The sequence below is a fragment of the Lynx canadensis genome, chromosome A3, assembly GCF_007474595.2.
Source record: "Lynx canadensis isolate LIC74 chromosome A3, mLynCan4.pri.v2, whole genome shotgun sequence".
NCBI lineage: Eukaryota > Metazoa > Chordata > Mammalia > Carnivora > Felidae > Lynx > Lynx canadensis.
In genome coordinates this window covers 1134967-1151892 of record NC_044305.1, presented here as the reverse complement: position 1 = coordinate 1151892, position 16926 = coordinate 1134967, and the positions used below count along the sequence as shown (strand labels likewise).

Sequence of the window (16926 nt, the reverse complement as noted above, 5' to 3'; positions counted from 1 at the left end):
CCTGGCCGCGACCGTGACCGAGGCGCAGGTGAGCGCGGGCCGGAGAGTGGCGGCCAGGGTGGGAGTCCGGGGGCTCTGAGACGGGGCGTCGAGTGGCACAGCCGGGGGACCGACCTGCCCCCTCCCCGGCCACCCTGGGCCAGTGAGTGAGCCCGGAACCCGGGACGCTTGGGGACCGCCTGCGCAGCCTCGAGGCCCATCGCCCACCTCGCCGTGGAGCACAGAGACCGGTCGCCCCACGGGGCCCTCGTGGATGGCGCGACCCTTCGTGGATGAGCCCAGGAGTCGCCCTGTCCTCGCCCGGCCTGGTCGGCTGCTGCGGCCACCAGACGGGCACAATGTCGCCTTTGTTCCCCGAGGCTCCCTGCGGTGCGGCCCCTCCTGGAGGATCCAGGCAGCAGACGCTGCCAGCCCCGGGCTTTGGGGGATCTCTGAGGCAGGCCTGGGCGGTGGGGGGGGGGGGGGGGCCCGGGACCAGGCCCCCGGTGCCGCTCCCGACCCAGGAACGGGGGACGCTCTGTGGGGCTGACCCGCGGGAGAGGGTGGGAGGGATCAACTCCATGATGACACTTCTCCGTTTCAGAAAGTGGGACCCCAAGGCCCCCCGGGCCCCCAAGGGCCACCTGGGAAACCGGGCAAGGACGGCATTGATGTGAGTTTGCGGGTGGGGAGGGCTCCGTGGGGTTCTAGTCTGGCTGCAACCTCCCTGAGCCTCTAGACCTGATGGAGACAAAACTAAGTCCCACTCGTCGGGGCTGGGGCGAAGCGGGGTGTGGGGTGTGAAGAGGGACAAAGACGGTCCTTGTTCCTGTTCAGGGTTCAGCCCGCAGGGATCCCGTCCCCAGAGCAGGTGGGGGGGTGCACGGTAGTCTTTGGCCTGGGAATGTGGGCACTGATGTGCGTGTCTCCGGGTCCCCGATGGGCCCTTGCTCCTGTATCCTGAGGCCCTGGGGGTGGAGGTGCAGGGCTGTCCCCTGAGGGTCTCGGGCTGGAGCCAGCTTTGGGGGGGCTCTGGAGCTGGCTCCGCCCCAGAGATGCTGTCTCCAGGGGTGCCCCAGGTCAAGTGTGGCCCAATCCAAGCAGCTGAAATCCCGCGGCCAGCCTCCCCCAGGACCGTCTTGGGTGAACCCCCCCCATCCGGCCACCTCCATGTAAAGCAGAGACCTGCCCCAGGACCTCCTCGCCCGCGAGAGCCCCCCTTGACCAGTCCTCAGTCTCTCTCTGAGCCCCCAAGGCCCTAGATGGCCCTGAGTCTCATATCCACACCAACCCTGGTTGATCTCGACCCGCAGGGTGCTCGGCGACAGCCCCGCAGGGTGGGGGCGGGGCGGGTCATGGTGGCCACGTTGGGCCCTGGACCCAGGGCCCCCACACCCCTCCCGCTGGGGCCGGGCGCCCGGCCCCCCAGGAGCCCCAGGCCTTCGGGAGTCACGCCGTTCCTTCTGGAGAAGGTTCCACTTAAAAGCCTGGAAGCCTCACGCCAAGGGTCTCGGGCCTAGTGGTCACGGGGGTGGCGTTCTCCCTGGGCCTCTGCAAGTCTGAGGGGCTGTGGCCCACCTTCCGAGGCTTCTCAGGCTGGTGGAGGGGTGGGGGGTGTGTCCCTGTGCCTGGCCCCAGAGAGGAGGGGGCCCCTTAGATGTGGATGAGGTCGCCTGTGGGGGGGGCGGGGCCCCGTGTCGCCTCTTGGGTCTCTGCTCCCCTGGGCCGGGGTCTTCAGGGGACGCTTGGTCACATGTGGGTGTCTTCCCCTCTACAGGGAGAAGTTGGGCCTCCGGGTCTGCCAGGGTCCCCGGTGAGTGTCCAGCTACGGCGAGGGGAGGGGTGGACCTAGAACCGAGGGGTCAGGACGCCCCCTTCCCACCACACTGGGCCCTGGGTTGCCCGCCAGGCAGGAGGCCTCAGAGGCGGGAAGGGGGCGGGAGGGGAGCGTGTGGGATTCAGCGTGTCCCTGGGTGGCGGCTGGCTTTGAGACGGTCTTTGGGCCGGTGCCAGGCAGGCCAGGTTGCTACAGCCGGCGAGGGGGCCCTGGGCTTTCACAGAGCTGTTCAGGCCCAGGAATTGAGGGTTCTAGGGCACACCGGGGGTCCCACAGAGGGACGCACAGGCCCTTAGCCCGGGCGGCTGACGAAGCATCCAGGTGAAGTTCCTACAGAGGTGACTAAGCGGGGGGAGGCGCCTGGAGAGGGCGGCCAGCTGGGGCCAGTGAGGGTGGGCGCCGGGCCCAGCTGGGTGGGGGTCTGCAGGAAAGCCGGCAGCTGGGCCTCCGGTGGAGAAGAGCCAATCTCTAATTGCTGGGCGGTGCCGCAGCTGGAAAACACAAGCCTTATTGGTGAAGGCCAAGGCTCTGGGCTGGACCTGCCCTCACGCCTCTGCCCTCCCCCTCCTCCCTCCAGGGACCAAAAGGGGCCCCGGGGAAGCCAGGGAAACCAGGGGAGGCTGGGCTCCCAGGACTGCCCGGTGTGGACGTGAGTGTGCCCGCCCCTTCCTCCCCCTCCCCCCTTCCCCTCCTGAGAGCCCCCTCACGTGAGCCCCCTCCCTTCTCCTCCCCTGAGCCGGACCCCGAGGGGTTGTATCCCAGGAGTCAAGTTTAATTGCAGTTCTCCCGCTGGGGCTGGGCCTGCTCGTCCCAAGAGTCTCCGGATGTCCCCCAGCGGGGGTCCCTTGGCCTGCATCCCAGACCCCTCAGCCCAGGCAGAGGACGCAGCCAGCTCGCGGCAGGGGTGAAAATGCTCCTAGCTCTCGTTTCTCTGGATACCTGGGCCCCTCTGAGCCCCAGGCTGGCTGCGTTTGTCCTCGGGGCTCAAGGCCTTGGCCCCAGGACCCTGGGGGCCGCGGCAGGGCTCTGAGAAGGGACTTCTCCCACCTGCTGGGCTTATCAGCTCCTCACCTCCCCCGGAGGCTCCGGGAGAGGAAGGGGCCGCATGCAAGGTCCTTCCCGGTGTCCGGACCCATTTTAGTTAGGAGAGTGCCCTCTGGGGGGAGGCGGACCGTCCTCCCAGCGTGACCCCTCGCGTCCCCCCTCCCCTGCCTCTCTCCCCAGGGTCTGACAGGACAGGACGGACCACCGGGCCCCAAGGGCGCACCTGGAGAACGGGTCAGTGCCTGCCCCAAGTTGAATGGGTTCCACTCGGGAGTGAGGTCCCCACCCCACCCCCGGTGCTGAGCACTGTCCACAAGGCTGGTGGCCCTGAGGGCCGCTGGGACGTCCTACCGCGTGTGCGGTGAGGTGGAGGCCACAGAAGGGCAGGTGGGCTCAGGGGGACGACACACGGGCCCCTGCTCGCAGCCGTCCTAGCGTTCAGACCCGGCGGGGGCGACCGGCCTTACGCGCCAGGGCGGCTGGCTCCGGGCTTTCTGTAGGAAGTCTCTTGTCGGGGGCCCCCCGGGCCGGTCCTGCGTCTTCGGGGTACAGGGGAGCGGCAGAAAGGGCAGGGGCCAAAGCTCTCGTGACCTTTGGGGGAGGCTCCCTGGAAGGCTTCTTGGAGAGGTGGGCACAGGGCCCTTCTGTGTGGCTCGGGTCAGCCCTAGCGCCGGGCCTTCCTGGGGGCGTGTCCTGCCTGCTCTGGGCTGCTTCCTGCGTTCGTTTCCAACAGTCTGGATGGATTTTCCTCAGCGGGATCATTGGCAAAGACCTGTCTGGGCCGCTGGGCCTCAGAGGTCCCCCCGGGGCCTCGATCTGCTGTAAAACGGAGAGCTCCCACTTCAGAGGGGGGGGCGGGTGGGACAGGTTGGCTCACAGAGTCCTGGGCGCCTGGGCTCAGCTCACTCCTGACCCTCTTTCCTTCTGCAGGGAAGTCTGGGCCCCCCGGGGCCCCCCGGGCTGGGGGTGAGTGTCATTTCCCCCTCGCGTGGGACTTTGAGGAGCTAGAGGGTCTGACCGGGGTGGGGTGCCCTCGGGAGCCCTGAGAGGCAGCGTCCAGCCCTCTTGCCTGCTGTCCCTCCGGGGCCGAGCCAGCCTGGGCCGGGGTCCTGGGACACCATCTGGGCTGTGTCCTCTCTCCCCCAGGGAGGGCCCCCTGCACCAGGAGTCTGGGGGTCCCCCTCGTACAGCCCGCCTGTCTCAGGGGAGGGGGGGACCGGGGGGAGGGGGGGTGGGCTGTCCCCAGCGCCTTCTGACCCCGTGCTTGTCACTGCAGGGCAAAGGCCTCCCCGGACCCCCGGTGAGTACTGACCACCCTCGCGGCCCCACCCAAGCACGCCCACCACACTCCGGGCCAGGCGGGCTGCCAGGTCCCAAACCGGGGCTGGGGCCAGCCGCCCCCCACCGGACTTCCTGTCCCTCCAGAGGGGGCAGACCAGCCCTGTGTGGGTCTGTGGGTGCAGACCCCTGTTTCTCACGTCCTTCCCCCCCCCCCCCAGGGAGAGGCAGGAGTGAGCGGCATCCCTGGTGGAGCTGGCCTCCGGGGCCCCCCGGTGAGTGGCTGGCCCCGACCCTCCCCCCTGCTCAGAGCAAGGGCCCTGCCCGCCGGGACACCCCCAATTCAACCCCCAGGGCTTCCTCCCACCTCTGCTCCTTCCCTTCCCTTCCCTCCCTCTTCCCCTCACCCCTTCCACCCTCCTCCTCCTCCTCCCCCATTTCCTTTCTCATGGCCCTTGATGGAAACCCCAAGTGACATTCAGGGACAAGGACAGGCTAGGCCTTGAGATGCGCTGTGGGCACATGAACAGGCCAGGCTGGGGGAGGCGGGCAGGTGGCAACGTCCCCGTGAGGGCACAGGGAGGGAGACCGCTGGTCACCCTCACCTAACGTCATAACCCACCCCCCAGGGACCCTCTGGACTACCGGGCCTCCCTGGCCCCCCGGGACCTCCTGGACCCCCTGTAAGTACCAGGCAGGGGACCCCAGGGCTTCGCTGGGGTAGTGCCAGGCAGCGATGACGTGGCTCTCCTGTCCCCGGGGCCCCCAGCTGCACCCACGTGGACTCCCATCCCCTTTTCAGACACGGGCGGAGTCCGGGGCCAAAGTGGCAGCCGGGTCAGCTGACCTGGGGACAGGCAGGGCTCAGGCCCAGTGGCTCAGGACAGGTGGTTTCTGTCCTTGTTAATGCCCAGCACTGGCCACGGGAGGGATGAAGGGACTGAGTCCGGAGTGGTGGGTGACAGGGAGGGCGGGGGACGGCAGCGTCCAAGGCAGCTGTCTTTGTGTCCCAGGGTCACCCAGGGGTCCTCCCTGAAGGCGCCACTGACCTGCAGGTAGGCCCTTGCAGCCGTCCGTGAAGGTTGCCCGTCTTGGGGGGAGGGGGCACGAGCCCAGCCCACCGCCTCGGGGACCCCGTGGCTCGTTCCCTACCCCCCGGGTCCGCGTGGGTGGCACCAGCTCTGGGCACGGCCTCGCCACGCCAACTCTGCCCACTGGCTATGAGCCGCTCCCTCCCGCGCTCCTGCCCCCGGGTCCCCTCACCCCCACCCCCTGCTCAGAGGAGTGTGAATGTGAATCGAAGTGAAACAGAATCCAGTTGTAGCCTGGCACAGCCGGGCGCTGACCGTTCAGCCACACTCGGCGGGTGTCGGCTACAACGGGTGGCACAGAGGGTTTCCCCGGCAGAGAAGGCTCTGGACTAGCGTCTGGGACTCACTCTTATCTGTGAGCTTTGTCGCTCCCGTGAAAACGAAGACCGCGTCTGGGGCGGCCCCAGGTCCTTCTCCGCTGTGTGTGCAGAGGGGTCGGCGTCCGGTGCTCCCGAAGGATGTGACCTGCCCGCTGCCGGCGCCCTTGGCTCCACCCCTGTGTCCGGAGTGTTTGACCAGGGCATGTCCCTGAGGGAGGGTTTAGGGACCTTCCAGAACCTTCCAGAACCTTCCAGAATTGGGAGAATGGCTGGGCCCCTGGCGATGGGCCAGGCAGGGGCAGAGATGAGCTGCGGAATGATCTAGGAAACCCAGCGCCATCCCTTGGGGTTACGGTGCCCTGGGCGCGGAGTGCCCCATCCATGTCTGCAGGACACCTGTCCGTTCCTAGAGCACATTTGTGTGCTGACAGGAGCCCCGGCCCGAGGTTTGCTGCGGGAACACGGGATGAGGGCCCCTTTGTGAAGCCGCTGCGCTGAGTACGGAGAAAGGGGAGCTTGGCTCCCAGCGCGAGCCCGCGAGGGGCCAGGCAGCCGCCATCCTGCTCCGGGCAGTGCCTTTCTGCACCCCCCACCCCACCCCGGGCGGCCACGCTGAGCGAGGGCCTGTCCGGGCTCCCCGGGAGGCCCTGGTGTGGCCTGAGGTCCCTTCACTCGTCTGGAATGGCCCGTCTCGGGGCCCCCGGGTGTTGACCTGAGAGGCAGGTCCCGCTCTGACCACTCTGCTTTCCGACAGTGCCCGGCCATCTGCCCCCCAGGCCCTCCCGGGCCCCCAGGAATGCCAGGGTTCAAGGTGAGCGGCGGCCACAGGGTGACTCAGACCCGAGCCTCAAGATCCGGAGGGGACTCGGGGGGAGGTGGCTTCCACAAAGCCCGCCCTGGTTGCTCCAGGAGGAAGGGAGAGCTGGCCTCCGACCCAGCCTGGGGGCCTTGCTCTGTCCCCACCCCCCTGTTCAGCACTGTTAACGGGCTGGGCACCGGTGTGGCCACCGGGACCGGGCGGCATGGCGACAGCTGCAGCCAGGGAAGCTGGCGTCAGGCCACCATCTCCCTTCCCTGGCCCGGCCTTGTCCCCTCTTGACCGGACCTCAGTTTCCCCACCTGATCTGGCGGCCACGCAGGCCTCTGTTCAGGGCTGCTGGGGGTGGGCTGTGACTCCTCGCCCCCACTGGCTTTCAGGGGCCCACCGGCTACAAAGGGGAGCAAGGAGAGGTCGGCAAGGATGGCGAGAAGGTGAATGTGGGCCGCGGCAGGGCCGTCGGCCTGGGCGGGGGTGGGAGGGAGGGAGGGGCGCCTGGTGGGGTGGGGGCCAGGGCCCCGCTGGCGGTGGGTCAGGGAGGGGGTGCCGGCCGCCTCTGGGGCACGCTATGCACGCCTCCTCTGTGGGGCCTGGCCAGTCGGAGCCAAGTGATTTGGGGCAGGGTCCCTGGACGAACCCCCCACCTGCCTGGTCTCACGTGGAAGTTCCCTGAGCTCAGGCGGGCCCCGCTGGTGGCTGGAGAGGTCTCCTGGAGGACCCTGCCACCCTCCCCCCCCGTGGCCCCTGGCTGCGGAAGATTTTGGCTTGCCCTTACCCACAGGCACCAGGTGAGGCTGGGTACATGTCCGGCACGGTGAGGTCGCCGCTCGGGCAGTAGATGCGCCCACGCCAGCCAGGCAGAGGCGTCTGGGAAAGGCTGGGGGCCTTGCAGAAGCAGAAGCCACAGGGACCTTGCCCTCCAGAGGAAGGCCAGAACCCCCCTAACCGCAGAGGCTCAGCTGTGAACGGGGCCACGGCCCCCGCTGCACGGGCTCATCTGGGGGACCAGTGGGCTTGGACAGGTGCTGGGAGGGCTCAGGCCTGACCCAGCTCACGGCACCTCATCTCCATTGCAGGGTGATCCTGGCCCCCCCGGGCCCGCTGGCATCCCGGGCACCGTAGGGCTGCAGGTGAGCAGGGGAAGGGGCCAGAGCCCCTCGACTGCTTAGGGCTGCAGGGGACGGTCCGCCGACACCTGTAAGAGGGACCGGGCCAGGGTCCTGCCTCTGCCAGGCTGCAGATCCTAGGAATTGTGGCCCTGCCCCTCCAGGACCTGGCCCGAGGTCAGGTGCTTCTAGGGAAGACCCTAGGGCCCTCCGTGGCTCCCGGGGGGCGCGCGGTCCTGGGGGCGCTGCCGGCCCAGGCCCTGCCTTTCCAGCTTTCCTCTTACAGGGGCCTCGAGGACTTCGAGGTCTGCCGGGGCCGGCCGGGCCCCCCGGGGATCGGGTAAGTCAGCCCCGCCTCAGGTGGAGAGGGGCCCTAGGCAAGCGGAGTGGAGGCCTCGGAAAAGGGGGGTGGGGGGTGGTTTGGGACCCCTGGGTGGCTGACCGGGGAGGGGCCCGCTGGGGGTGTCTGTTGGGGGTGCTGGAGGCAGGGTCTCTCTGGCTGGAGCCACGTCCTCCAAGGGATGCTGGCCAGGCTCCAGATGAGAGGCCCCGGATGGCCCCCCGCCTCCTTTACAGGGTCCCATCGGATTCCGAGGGCCGCTGGGGATCCCAGGCGCCCCTGGGAAAGTGGTATGTGTGTGTCTGGGGGTGGAGGGTGGCCCCCCGCAGGCCTGGGCTCTCTGTACCCTTCCTCTTCCTCACTCAGACGCCTCCCTCAGTCCCCTGGGCTGTGCCGGGCTGGCCCTTCCGGGAGCGGAGTCCTCTTGTGGACACGCACCCCTGGGCACACCTGGGGGCAGGAGTGGGTACACCTGGGGGAGGTTGAGTTTACCGCGAGGGCCTGTTCTCGCTGGGACTTTGGTATTCTTCCCTCTGGACGTGTGTGAGGTGTGGTCAACGTCCCTCTGGCCCCTGTGACCCTCCATCCAGCCCTCCTACCTTCTGCAGTTAACTTTTTGTTTCCATACCTCCCCCCCCCCCGTCATTTTAGGGTGACAGAGGCGAGAGGGGCCCAGACGGATTCCGTGGCCCCAAGGGCGACCTTGTAAGTAAAGTGACCTTGATTCTCTGGGTCCTTCCTCCAGACACGCCAACCTCTGGGGAGGGAGGGTGGGGTGGCCCCTGGCCAGCAGCTGGGTCACCGGCAGTTCCGGTGGCTCTGATGAGCTCGTGCCGGGAGCAGCGGGGCGGAGGCTGTAGGACCAGACTCCTGGGGGCGCATTCCGGCCGCTACACTCATCCCGCCAGAGGCCCTGGGCCCTGCGCCAACGTTGCCCAACTGTGAAATGGAATAACAGAGAAAATGACTCTCAGGTTGAGCGAGTGACCGTGAGTAAAGCTGAGAGATGATCGAGCAATGAGGGGACAGCCCCAAGCTGGCGTCTGCCTGCGGACGCCTTCAACCTCGTCGTCCCCCAGGCTGAGTCCCGTGGCCAGAGGCCCAGGAGGCGGCCGCGTGATGCTGAGACAGGTCCCGAGTCCACAAGCCCTTCCCCCCGTGGTTGGGCATCCCCCAGCCCTGAGCACAGCCCCTGGTGCCCGGGAGTCATGGGCACGGGGCGCGTGCGGGGCTCCTGGCCTGAGCCTGCCTGGGGACCAGGGACACAGTCTGGGGGGGGGAGCATTCCTCTTCCTCAAGGTCCCAAATGCAGTGGCTTATGTGTCTTTTAGGGCAGACCTGGTCCCAAAGGAGCCCCTGGAGTGGCCGGGCCGGGCGGAGAGCCGGTGAGTGCCCGCGGCTGCCGCGGTGTCGGACAACGGCCGGTGTCCCTGATGTCCCTGCACAGAGCAGGCCCCTGCTGGCCCTGCTGGCCTCCCATCTTCTGCAAGTGTCTGCCCCCGGGAGAACCCTTCTCCTTCAGCCGCCCGGGGCCGTCCGCGGCCGGCGTGTGGCCCTCACTTGGCCGAACGCTGCTGTCGCCGTCCGGAGCCTCCTAGCAGTGGCTGAGCAGGGCACGGGGCCACGTGTTCCGGGCGGCCCCGACCGGGCGGAGGAGGCAGAGCGTCTGCCGCAGGGGACAGAAGGTTGGGCTGGGTAGACCGGTGGGCACAGGTGTGGGGCATTCTGAGGGTCCTGGGGCACCCGCACCGCCCGGTCCCCTGCTCAGCCCCTCCCAGCCCCAACCCACGGGGACGAGGACGGGCCCCTGGGGGCCTCCTCTGAAAGCTTGCCCTCCTGCTGGTTTCCCAACACCGGGCTGTGCTCTCTGTTCCCACATCGGTCCAGAGTGTGGGATCGGGAAGGCCCACATCCCAGCCCCCAAGCCTCTGTCTTCTCATCTGCAAAACAGGCCGCAAGGGAACTTGGCTGTGGGCGTGGTGAAAACCCCGGGCAGACGCGGAGGGCGGAGTTCTCCGCACACCCCCTGCGGGGACTGACACACTGGCCTGGGGAGGGAGGGTGGGGTGACGGGAGACACGCTGCGCCCCAGGCCTCACACCACCCCCCATCCCCAGGGTATGCCGGGCAAGGACGGGCGGGACGGCGTGCCCGGACTCGATGGCGAGAAGGTTGGTATCTGGCCTACGGGGGAGACGGGGTCTGCGGGGGTTGGGCCTCCCGGGCCTCAGCACCCTGTCCCCCGACCTCCCGCAGGGAGAGGCCGGTCGCAACGGTGCCCCAGGAGAGAAGGGTCCCAATGGGCTGCCGGTGAGCGTGTGGGCTTCCCTCGGTGGTGCCGGGGCTACGCTGGTGGGGCCTCGGGGACCGTGGTCTTCTGCGCGTCCCCGAGTGGGAGTTTGTGCAGGGGGAGCCCCGCTTTGGGGGTGCTCTGCCACGGGCTCACAGCCCGGACCTCTGACCTGCACAGGGCCTCCCCGGACGAGCAGGGTCCAAGGGTGAGAAGGGAGAACTGGTAGGTGGCTTCTCCGTCTTGCTGGGGGTGGGGGTGGGGTTGGTGCCCGGGCCCCGGAGGGAGGCACACTCGGGGCTCTCTCTCTCGTGCAGGGCCGAGCCGGGGAGCTGGGTGAGGCCGGACCCTCGGGAGAGCCTGGCATCCCGGTAAGTGTCCCCCGTACCCCCTCCCTGCCCGAAGTCCACGGACCCTGCTGACCCCTGTCCCCCTCCCCCCGACCTCGTGCAGGGAGACGTTGGCGTGCCTGGGGAGCGCGGTGAGGCTGGCCACAGGGGCTCGGCGGTGAGTGAGGCGGGTGGAGCCTGGCAAGGGGGGGGGAAGGGCAGGGAGGCACCGCCATGTCGCCGTGCGGGCTGGGGAGGCATCTGGGACACGTCAGTGAGCTGAGCCCACGAAAGCCAAAAGACACCGAGGGCCAGGCCCAGCCGTCCCATCCTTGCCGAGGGAGGAAGTCACAGCGCCCGCCGCAGGCTCCGTGAGGTGCAGTGGGGGCTTCCCACCCCTCACGTCCGAGTAGGTGGATAGATGGGATCGTGGGGACACTGGCCACAGGGCCCCGGGCAGCCCTGGGTGTGGGTGCCTGGCTCCCAAGGCTGACGGGCGCGTGGGGTCTGAGGGCATGCCTCACCCCCACAACCCCCGGCCGCCCCCCATCTCTGTCCCCGGCGAGCGGGCCAGCTCCCATGTCTGCCCGGCGTCCCTGGGGGCAGGCGAGCTGGACCCACACCTTCCTTTTGTCTTTCAGGGGGCTCTGGGCCCGCAAGGCCCTCCTGGAGCCCCTGGCGTCCGAGGCTTCCAGGTGGGTGAGATCTGGGGTGGGGTTTACGCCCAGGGGGGCCAGCTGAGCAGGGGAGGGGTCCCCGCTGGGCTCCTTTGTGGGTGCTGACGAGCTGCGTCCTTGTCTGCAGGGCCGGAAGGGCGACACAGGAGACCCCGGCCTGCCGGGCCCCCAGGGCCTCCGAGGTGTCACGGGTGACCGGGTAAGTGGCTGTCCCGGCAGGGGGTGCCCTACCCCGCCCCGCCCTTGCTCACAGTCCCCGGGACCCACAGGGGAGGACCACATGCTGCCGGTGGCCGGCAGGCCGGTGCTCCTGGCTCCGTGGGCGCCCGTCGGGTTTCAGCTGAGGGTCGGACTAAGGGTTACGTTGCTTTAAGACAAGTGTGAAAACCACAGCTGCCGTCAACCGTCACTGCTTCTAACTTTCCTAGCGGTCTTGTGACGGTGGGCTCAGCGTGGGTCCCTGTGGTCCCGGGACGGTCGGGCCAGAGCGCCCAGGCGCCCGGCGGAGCAGGACCGGGCCCCACTTGGACGCGCACCCCAGGCCCTGCCAAGGCCGCGCTTGCCTCTGCCATCACCCCTGCGGACAGGAAGGCCCAGGAGCTGCCGTCCAGACCTCGCTTCATTCCGGGGAGGCGGGCAGGGCAGGGCAGGGGCCACGGAAACCGCTGGCCGAGAAGGCGGCCCTTCGTTAGCCTCCAGGCGGGTGGGAAACCCCAGGGGCCAGGACCTCTGTGGGGGGGGGGGGGGCCGGGGGCTGTGCTCACAGAGGGTCCTCGCCTTCCCCCCCACCTTGCCCACCCGGCCTCCTCCATCCCCTCCCCAAGCAGCTCTGGCTCCTGCTGCTGTTTGAGCAGACGGACAATTGTTACTTTAACGTTCTCCGTTCTCGGGGCGACCCCAGCCTGCACCTCCCCAGACACGTCCGGTCCCACTCGGGACGCCACCCGAGGGTTACAGGTGCCAGCTGCCCGCATGGTCACTGGTGGCACAAGCAACACCCAACCCAAAGAGGTCCATTAAACACCCACGGCACCCCACGTGCTGTGATGCTCTGGCGTCCCTAAGACACTTGGGGGACGCGCCCGGGGGCCCTGGGCTTCCTCTGAGGCCGAGCCTTCTCTCTGCCAGGGCCCCGGAGGAGCCGCAGGCCCGAAGGGAGACCAGGTGAGTGGGCGCCCGCTGGTCCCGTCCATGCAGGCTGGAGCTCCTCTCTCCCTCCCGCTGTCTTCATGACTGGCTTCTCCTTGCTCCCTCTGAGTGGAGGTGACCGCTCTGGACACCCAGCCCAACTCCCCGGCTCGGCTCCTGGGGCCCCCGGGGGAGGGGGTGTTCCTGCGGACCTTCTGGGAATGTGAGCTCGTCAAGGGCGGCATCTGGGCTCCAGGCCTGTTTGTAGGTCAAAAGTTTGTCCTCTCTGGAAAGGCTAGGGTGCTGGGCCTGTGACCTCCAGGTGGCCCCAGGTCCTCTTTATATTGATTGAGGATTCTGCTTGGCAAGAAAGCCTCGTGTCAGGTCAATAAGGGACATCAGCCTGCGTCCCCCTCGTCCGGGGTCTCGCGAACCAGCTCCCGAGGCTTGAGAACGTGGTTTAACGTTGGGGCGTGTCGTTCCCAGGGCATTGCAGGTTCTGACGGCCTTCCTGGGGACAAAGGAGAGCTGGTGAGTGTGACCGAGTCTGCCTCACTTGTGTTAACAGCTGAGTGTGAACTAGCCACGTCCGGGGGAGGCCAGTCTCTGCTGGTCCTGGGAGTGGGGGAAGCCACGTGGAGGCCAGGGGCTGGGCCCATGTGTCCCTGTGGGTCCTGTGGGCTCCTATCCACGTGATACTGCCTGCAGTCACGTCACCGGTGACTTTCGGCGGGAACTGGGGCACGGTTCAGATAAAACTCAAGAAAACTCTGCCTCCACAGAGCTAAAAATCAAGTTATGTTTAGAGTAAAATCCTTGACTGAGCTCATGGACAGGTGGACCTTTTCCTGGAGGCTGGGGCACGACGGTCGTGGGGTTTCAGGGGAAGGGTCTTTGCCACGTGGCCAAGGTTTCAGTTCAGTGACTAAGGCTGTCGAGGTGTCTGGGGGAGATGGCGACGACCCGGCCCCGGGGACCCTCGTCTCTGGCACAGCCCACAGCCCTGTGACTGTAGCCAGGACGTGGTCAGGGCTGCGTGTGTGTGTGTGTGTGTGTGTGTGCGCGCGCGCGCGCGCTCGAGGTTTATTTTGGGGAATTCCCTTGACCCAGCAGGACCCTGGGAACCCGTCCCTGATAATCTGATGGGGGTGGCAGTTCCTGCCGGCTGCGGAGCCCAGAGGTGTCTGCTCTCGCCGATGGCGCCATGGCAGAATGGGTCCTGGGCCATCTGCTGTCTGGTTGGGACCACGTGCCTGTTCGCAGGCAGCCAGGAAGCTTCCTGAGGAGGACACAGCTGGGGAAAGGGAACCTTAGGGACAGACTGTCAGCTTAGCGTCATTTATTATAATGATAATGACGGCCAGGAGCAAAGTCAACACGTGTGAGAAAAAGTACGAAGCAGCTACTGAAAACACCCTTTAGGAAAACTAAGTCACAAAAACATCAGTGGTCATAACACAACCCCAGCGAGATAAAAACGTACTTACGAGAGATCCTGAAGCGGTCAAGTTGTAGTTTCCCGGCTGTTCGAGGCCATCCCTGACCAGTAACGTGCTGGCCTGGTTCTCTGGAAGCAAATGCCCGCCTGCCTAGCAGCACACGCAACGGCTCCTCTCTCGCAGGGTCCCGGTGGTCCCGTCGGTCCCAAAGGAGAGGTAAGTGGCTGGCAGCCGTCCCGACAGTAAAGCCCAAAGGAGACACAGGCCTGCAGGTCGCGAAGCTGGCTCTGCCCGGAAGCAGGGCAAGAGGGAGGAGTGTGCGTGGCGGGGCTGCTGGGCACTGGTCCCGTTCTCCCCTAGTCCGGCAGTCGAGGGGAGCTGGGCCCGAAGGGCATCCCGGGTCCCAATGGCACCAGCGGCGTGGATGGCGTCCCAGGCCCGCCCGGCCCCGTGGGTTTCCAGGGCGTCCAAGGCGTGCCTGGCATCACTGGGAAGCCCGGAGTCCCGGTACGTGCTTCTTTCCCTGTGTTGAGGTCGGCGTCCGGGGGCGGGGGTCACCTTCCCGAGAGTGATGGCGGGGTGCCTCTGGAGGTGTCGGCCTGCCCCCCGTCCGCTGACCAGCTTACGGGGTGCGTTTCAGGGGCGAGAGGCCAGCGAGCAGCACATCCGGGAGCTGTGTGGGGCGATGCTCAGCGGTGAGTGCCCTCCCACCCCCTTCCCTGCCCAGCTGCCTGGGGTCCTTGGGGGTCCGCTCTGTCCATCTGCACCAGGTGGGGGCTCCCTCCCCCGGGATTTAATACCGGGCCAGGCGCTCTAAACGTCTGCTCAAAGAATCAGTCATGAGGGACGGGGACTGTGCCCTTTCAGCCCTTCCGAACTAAGTGGCATCTTTTGGCCACTTTGATTCACAGGGCCTTTAAGGAGCTCGCGCAAAGGGAGCGCCTCCTTCTGGGCCTTGACTCACTGCTCGGTACTCTGGCAGCACTAGAGTTTCGTGCCCTCACACCAAGTTCGGGCCACTTTCAATCTGTGAAACTTCCTTCTGGAAGGCGGGCAGCCCTGACGTTTGAGCCGCGGCATAGAACACTTCCGCTAATCCGCTTTGAATAAACGCGTGCCCCTTTGTTTTTCAAAAGAACAAATTGCACAGTTAGCAGCTCACCTGAGGAAGCCTTTAGCGCCGGGATCCGCGGGCCGGCCTGGTCCAGCCGGACCCCCAGGTCCCCCGGGGCCCCCCGGCTCCATCGGCCACCCCGGTGCGCGAGGGCCCCCTGGATATCGTGGTCCCACCGGAGAGCTGGGAGACCCTGGGCCCAGAGGTGAGTGGCCCCCGCATTTCCTCTGTCTCCCACGAGCACTGCAACGTTTTTTTAATGTGATGTTTTTCTCAAATACCGTCAGAACATCTGGGGGGAAGGATAAACAAACGTGAGAAGCACACAGAAGCCCCTTTATACACCATAGGATGTGCCTTCGTAAAAACCGACACGTGAACGTTTCTGTGGCAAAAGGCAAAAACTGTACGGAACTCCCTTTTAAAGGTCGACGATGCACTAGATGTAATTTAGGAACCAGCTCAAGTCACAGACGCGCCCCCCCATGGGCCCCGGGGCCGGCCTGTGCTGGCGGCGGGGTGCTCGGTGCCCATGATCGGAGCCTCACGTGTGTGTGAGTGGGCGGGCACTAACCTTTTCCAAAACGGCCTCGAACACTCACCCCATTTCCAAACTCTAAGCTGCGCCACCATGGCCGGCTGGCCCCGCCAGCGAGCCTCACGGCCCAAACGAGGGAGATCACGCTCATGATTCCAGTCCATTCCAACTTACTGATCCAATAATTTTGTTTCTGAAAAGTAGCCTAAGAAAAATACTTCCAAGGGAAACTTAAATCTGTAAATCCCTTCCTTCATCTGTGAAGCGTAAAGTATTCCAAAATTAGCGGTGCCATTTCCCACATCCTCACGCCGAACCACCCGAGCCCCGGAGACGGACACGCACACCTCCTCCCCCTTCCCAGACGCCGTGCCGTCCATCCGCACCGATGGAACCCCCGAGGTTCCCTGCGGGCGGCCCGGAGTCCTGCCCCGCCCCGTGCCAGTGCCCGTGGTCCCCAAACCGAGATGCATTCAAGGGTCAACCACCTTGACTGGTTGTGATGCTTGGGCTGTTTTCCTGAGCGTGTCACTTTGGGCGTCAGAAGGTGGGTCATGCACCTGGGGCTCACATCCGCTGCTTTCCCACAGGGACCCAGGGAGACCGAGGAGACAAAGGCTCGGCGGGCGCGGGTCTGGACGGGCCTGACGGAGACCAGGGGCTCCAAGGTACGTGTGCCGGCCGCTGTCGGCTTTGCTTCCAACTCTGCGCGGGGCGTGCCTGGGCGACGAACGGCCTTCTAAAGGAACGAGTTCTCTCTTGGCAAACACTCTTAGAAGGTCAGGAACTGTCTGAATCACTTTGTAGAACAGTTTACTCGAGAACCCATTCAGGAGAATCTATTTAGTGCAGGCCACCCACCATCTATTTCAGCTAAATTCTAACAGAATCCCTTCACTGGCCCGTATGTATCCTGGACGTTTGAATTAACATCAACATACATGCTTTGTGGAGAGACAGGGGCCTCCCAGGAGGCTTTCCGGGCCTGGTCTCACCTGCACCCACGCCCTAGGGGCCGGGGGCCCGAGGCCTGCCGGCCCCCACACCTGGGGCTGCCCGCGAGGCAGCGGCCACTCTGCCTCCACCTGCTCGGGGGCCCGGTCACCTCCGTCCCTGCTCACCAGACAACTCCGCACACCCCCTTGGCTCACCACAGACCGAGCTCAGCTCCAGTCCGAGCCGCCACCCCTGGGACAGATCCCGGACCTCCACGCACCTCTCACTGCACCTCACCTCCTCCCCACACCCCCTCCCCTCCCCTGGGCCCTTCCAGAGTGGGGAATAAGCTCTAAGACCAAAGTGGGGGGGCAGGTGGAATGGCTGTCCATTCCCACCGTCCACACTCACCTTCCTGCTCCGACTCGTCTCCAGGACCGCAGGGCGTGCCCGGCGTGAGCAAGGACGGCCGAGACGGGGCCCAAGGCGAGCCCGGGCCTCCGGGAGATCCCGGCCTCCCTGGTGCTGTTGGTGCTCAGGGGACCCCCGGCATCTGTGACACCTCTGCCTGCCAAGGAGCCGTGATGGCAGGGGGCGGGGAAAAATCCGGTTCTAGAAGCTCCTAAAACGCAACTGAAGGAAGTGAGGGAGAAGATGAGGCTG

The 16926-nt window shown here is 66.5% G+C and overlaps 1 protein-coding gene and 1 long non-coding RNA gene across 2 annotated transcripts; both read left to right on the top strand.

Moving 5' to 3' along the window:
• Positions 1–3815, top strand: LOC115509887. The gene is made up of 6 exons (XR_003967512.1): positions 1–28; positions 584–652; positions 1757–1792; positions 2394–2465; positions 3041–3094; positions 3791–3815. It is a non-coding gene; the product is annotated as an uncharacterized LOC115509887 (long non-coding RNA).
• Positions 3816–4141: 326 nt separating this feature from the next.
• COL9A3 (collagen type IX alpha 3 chain) lies at positions 4142–16916 on the top strand. Its single transcript, XM_032592546.1, has 26 exons — positions 4142–4160; positions 4360–4413; positions 4768–4821; positions 5152–5193; positions 6304–6360; positions 6747–6800; positions 7443–7496; positions 7759–7812; positions 8049–8102; positions 8464–8517; positions 9144–9197; positions 9930–9983; positions 10069–10122; positions 10283–10327; positions 10420–10473; positions 10556–10609; positions 11073–11126; positions 11236–11307; positions 12237–12272; positions 12723–12767; positions 13859–13891; positions 14036–14182; positions 14316–14370; positions 14812–14994; positions 15918–15995; positions 16699–16916. Exons 5-26 carry the CDS (start codon positions 6346–6348, stop codon positions 16887–16889), a joined length of 1494 nt encoding a protein of 497 aa, XP_032448437.1. The 5' UTR covers positions 4142–4160; positions 4360–4413; positions 4768–4821; positions 5152–5193; positions 6304–6345; the 3' UTR covers positions 16890–16916.
• The last annotated feature ends 10 nt before the right edge of the window (positions 16917–16926 follow it).

Coding starts and splice junctions, on each gene's coding strand:
- COL9A3 (XM_032592546.1), top strand. Junction 8,518..9,143: donor GTGGCCCCAAGGGCGACCTT/GTAAGTAAAGTG, acceptor TGTGTCTTTTAG/GGCAGACCTGGTCCCAAAGG. Junction 9,198..9,929: donor CCGGGCCGGGCGGAGAGCCG/GTGAGTGCCCGC, acceptor CCCCATCCCCAG/GGTATGCCGGGCAAGGACGG.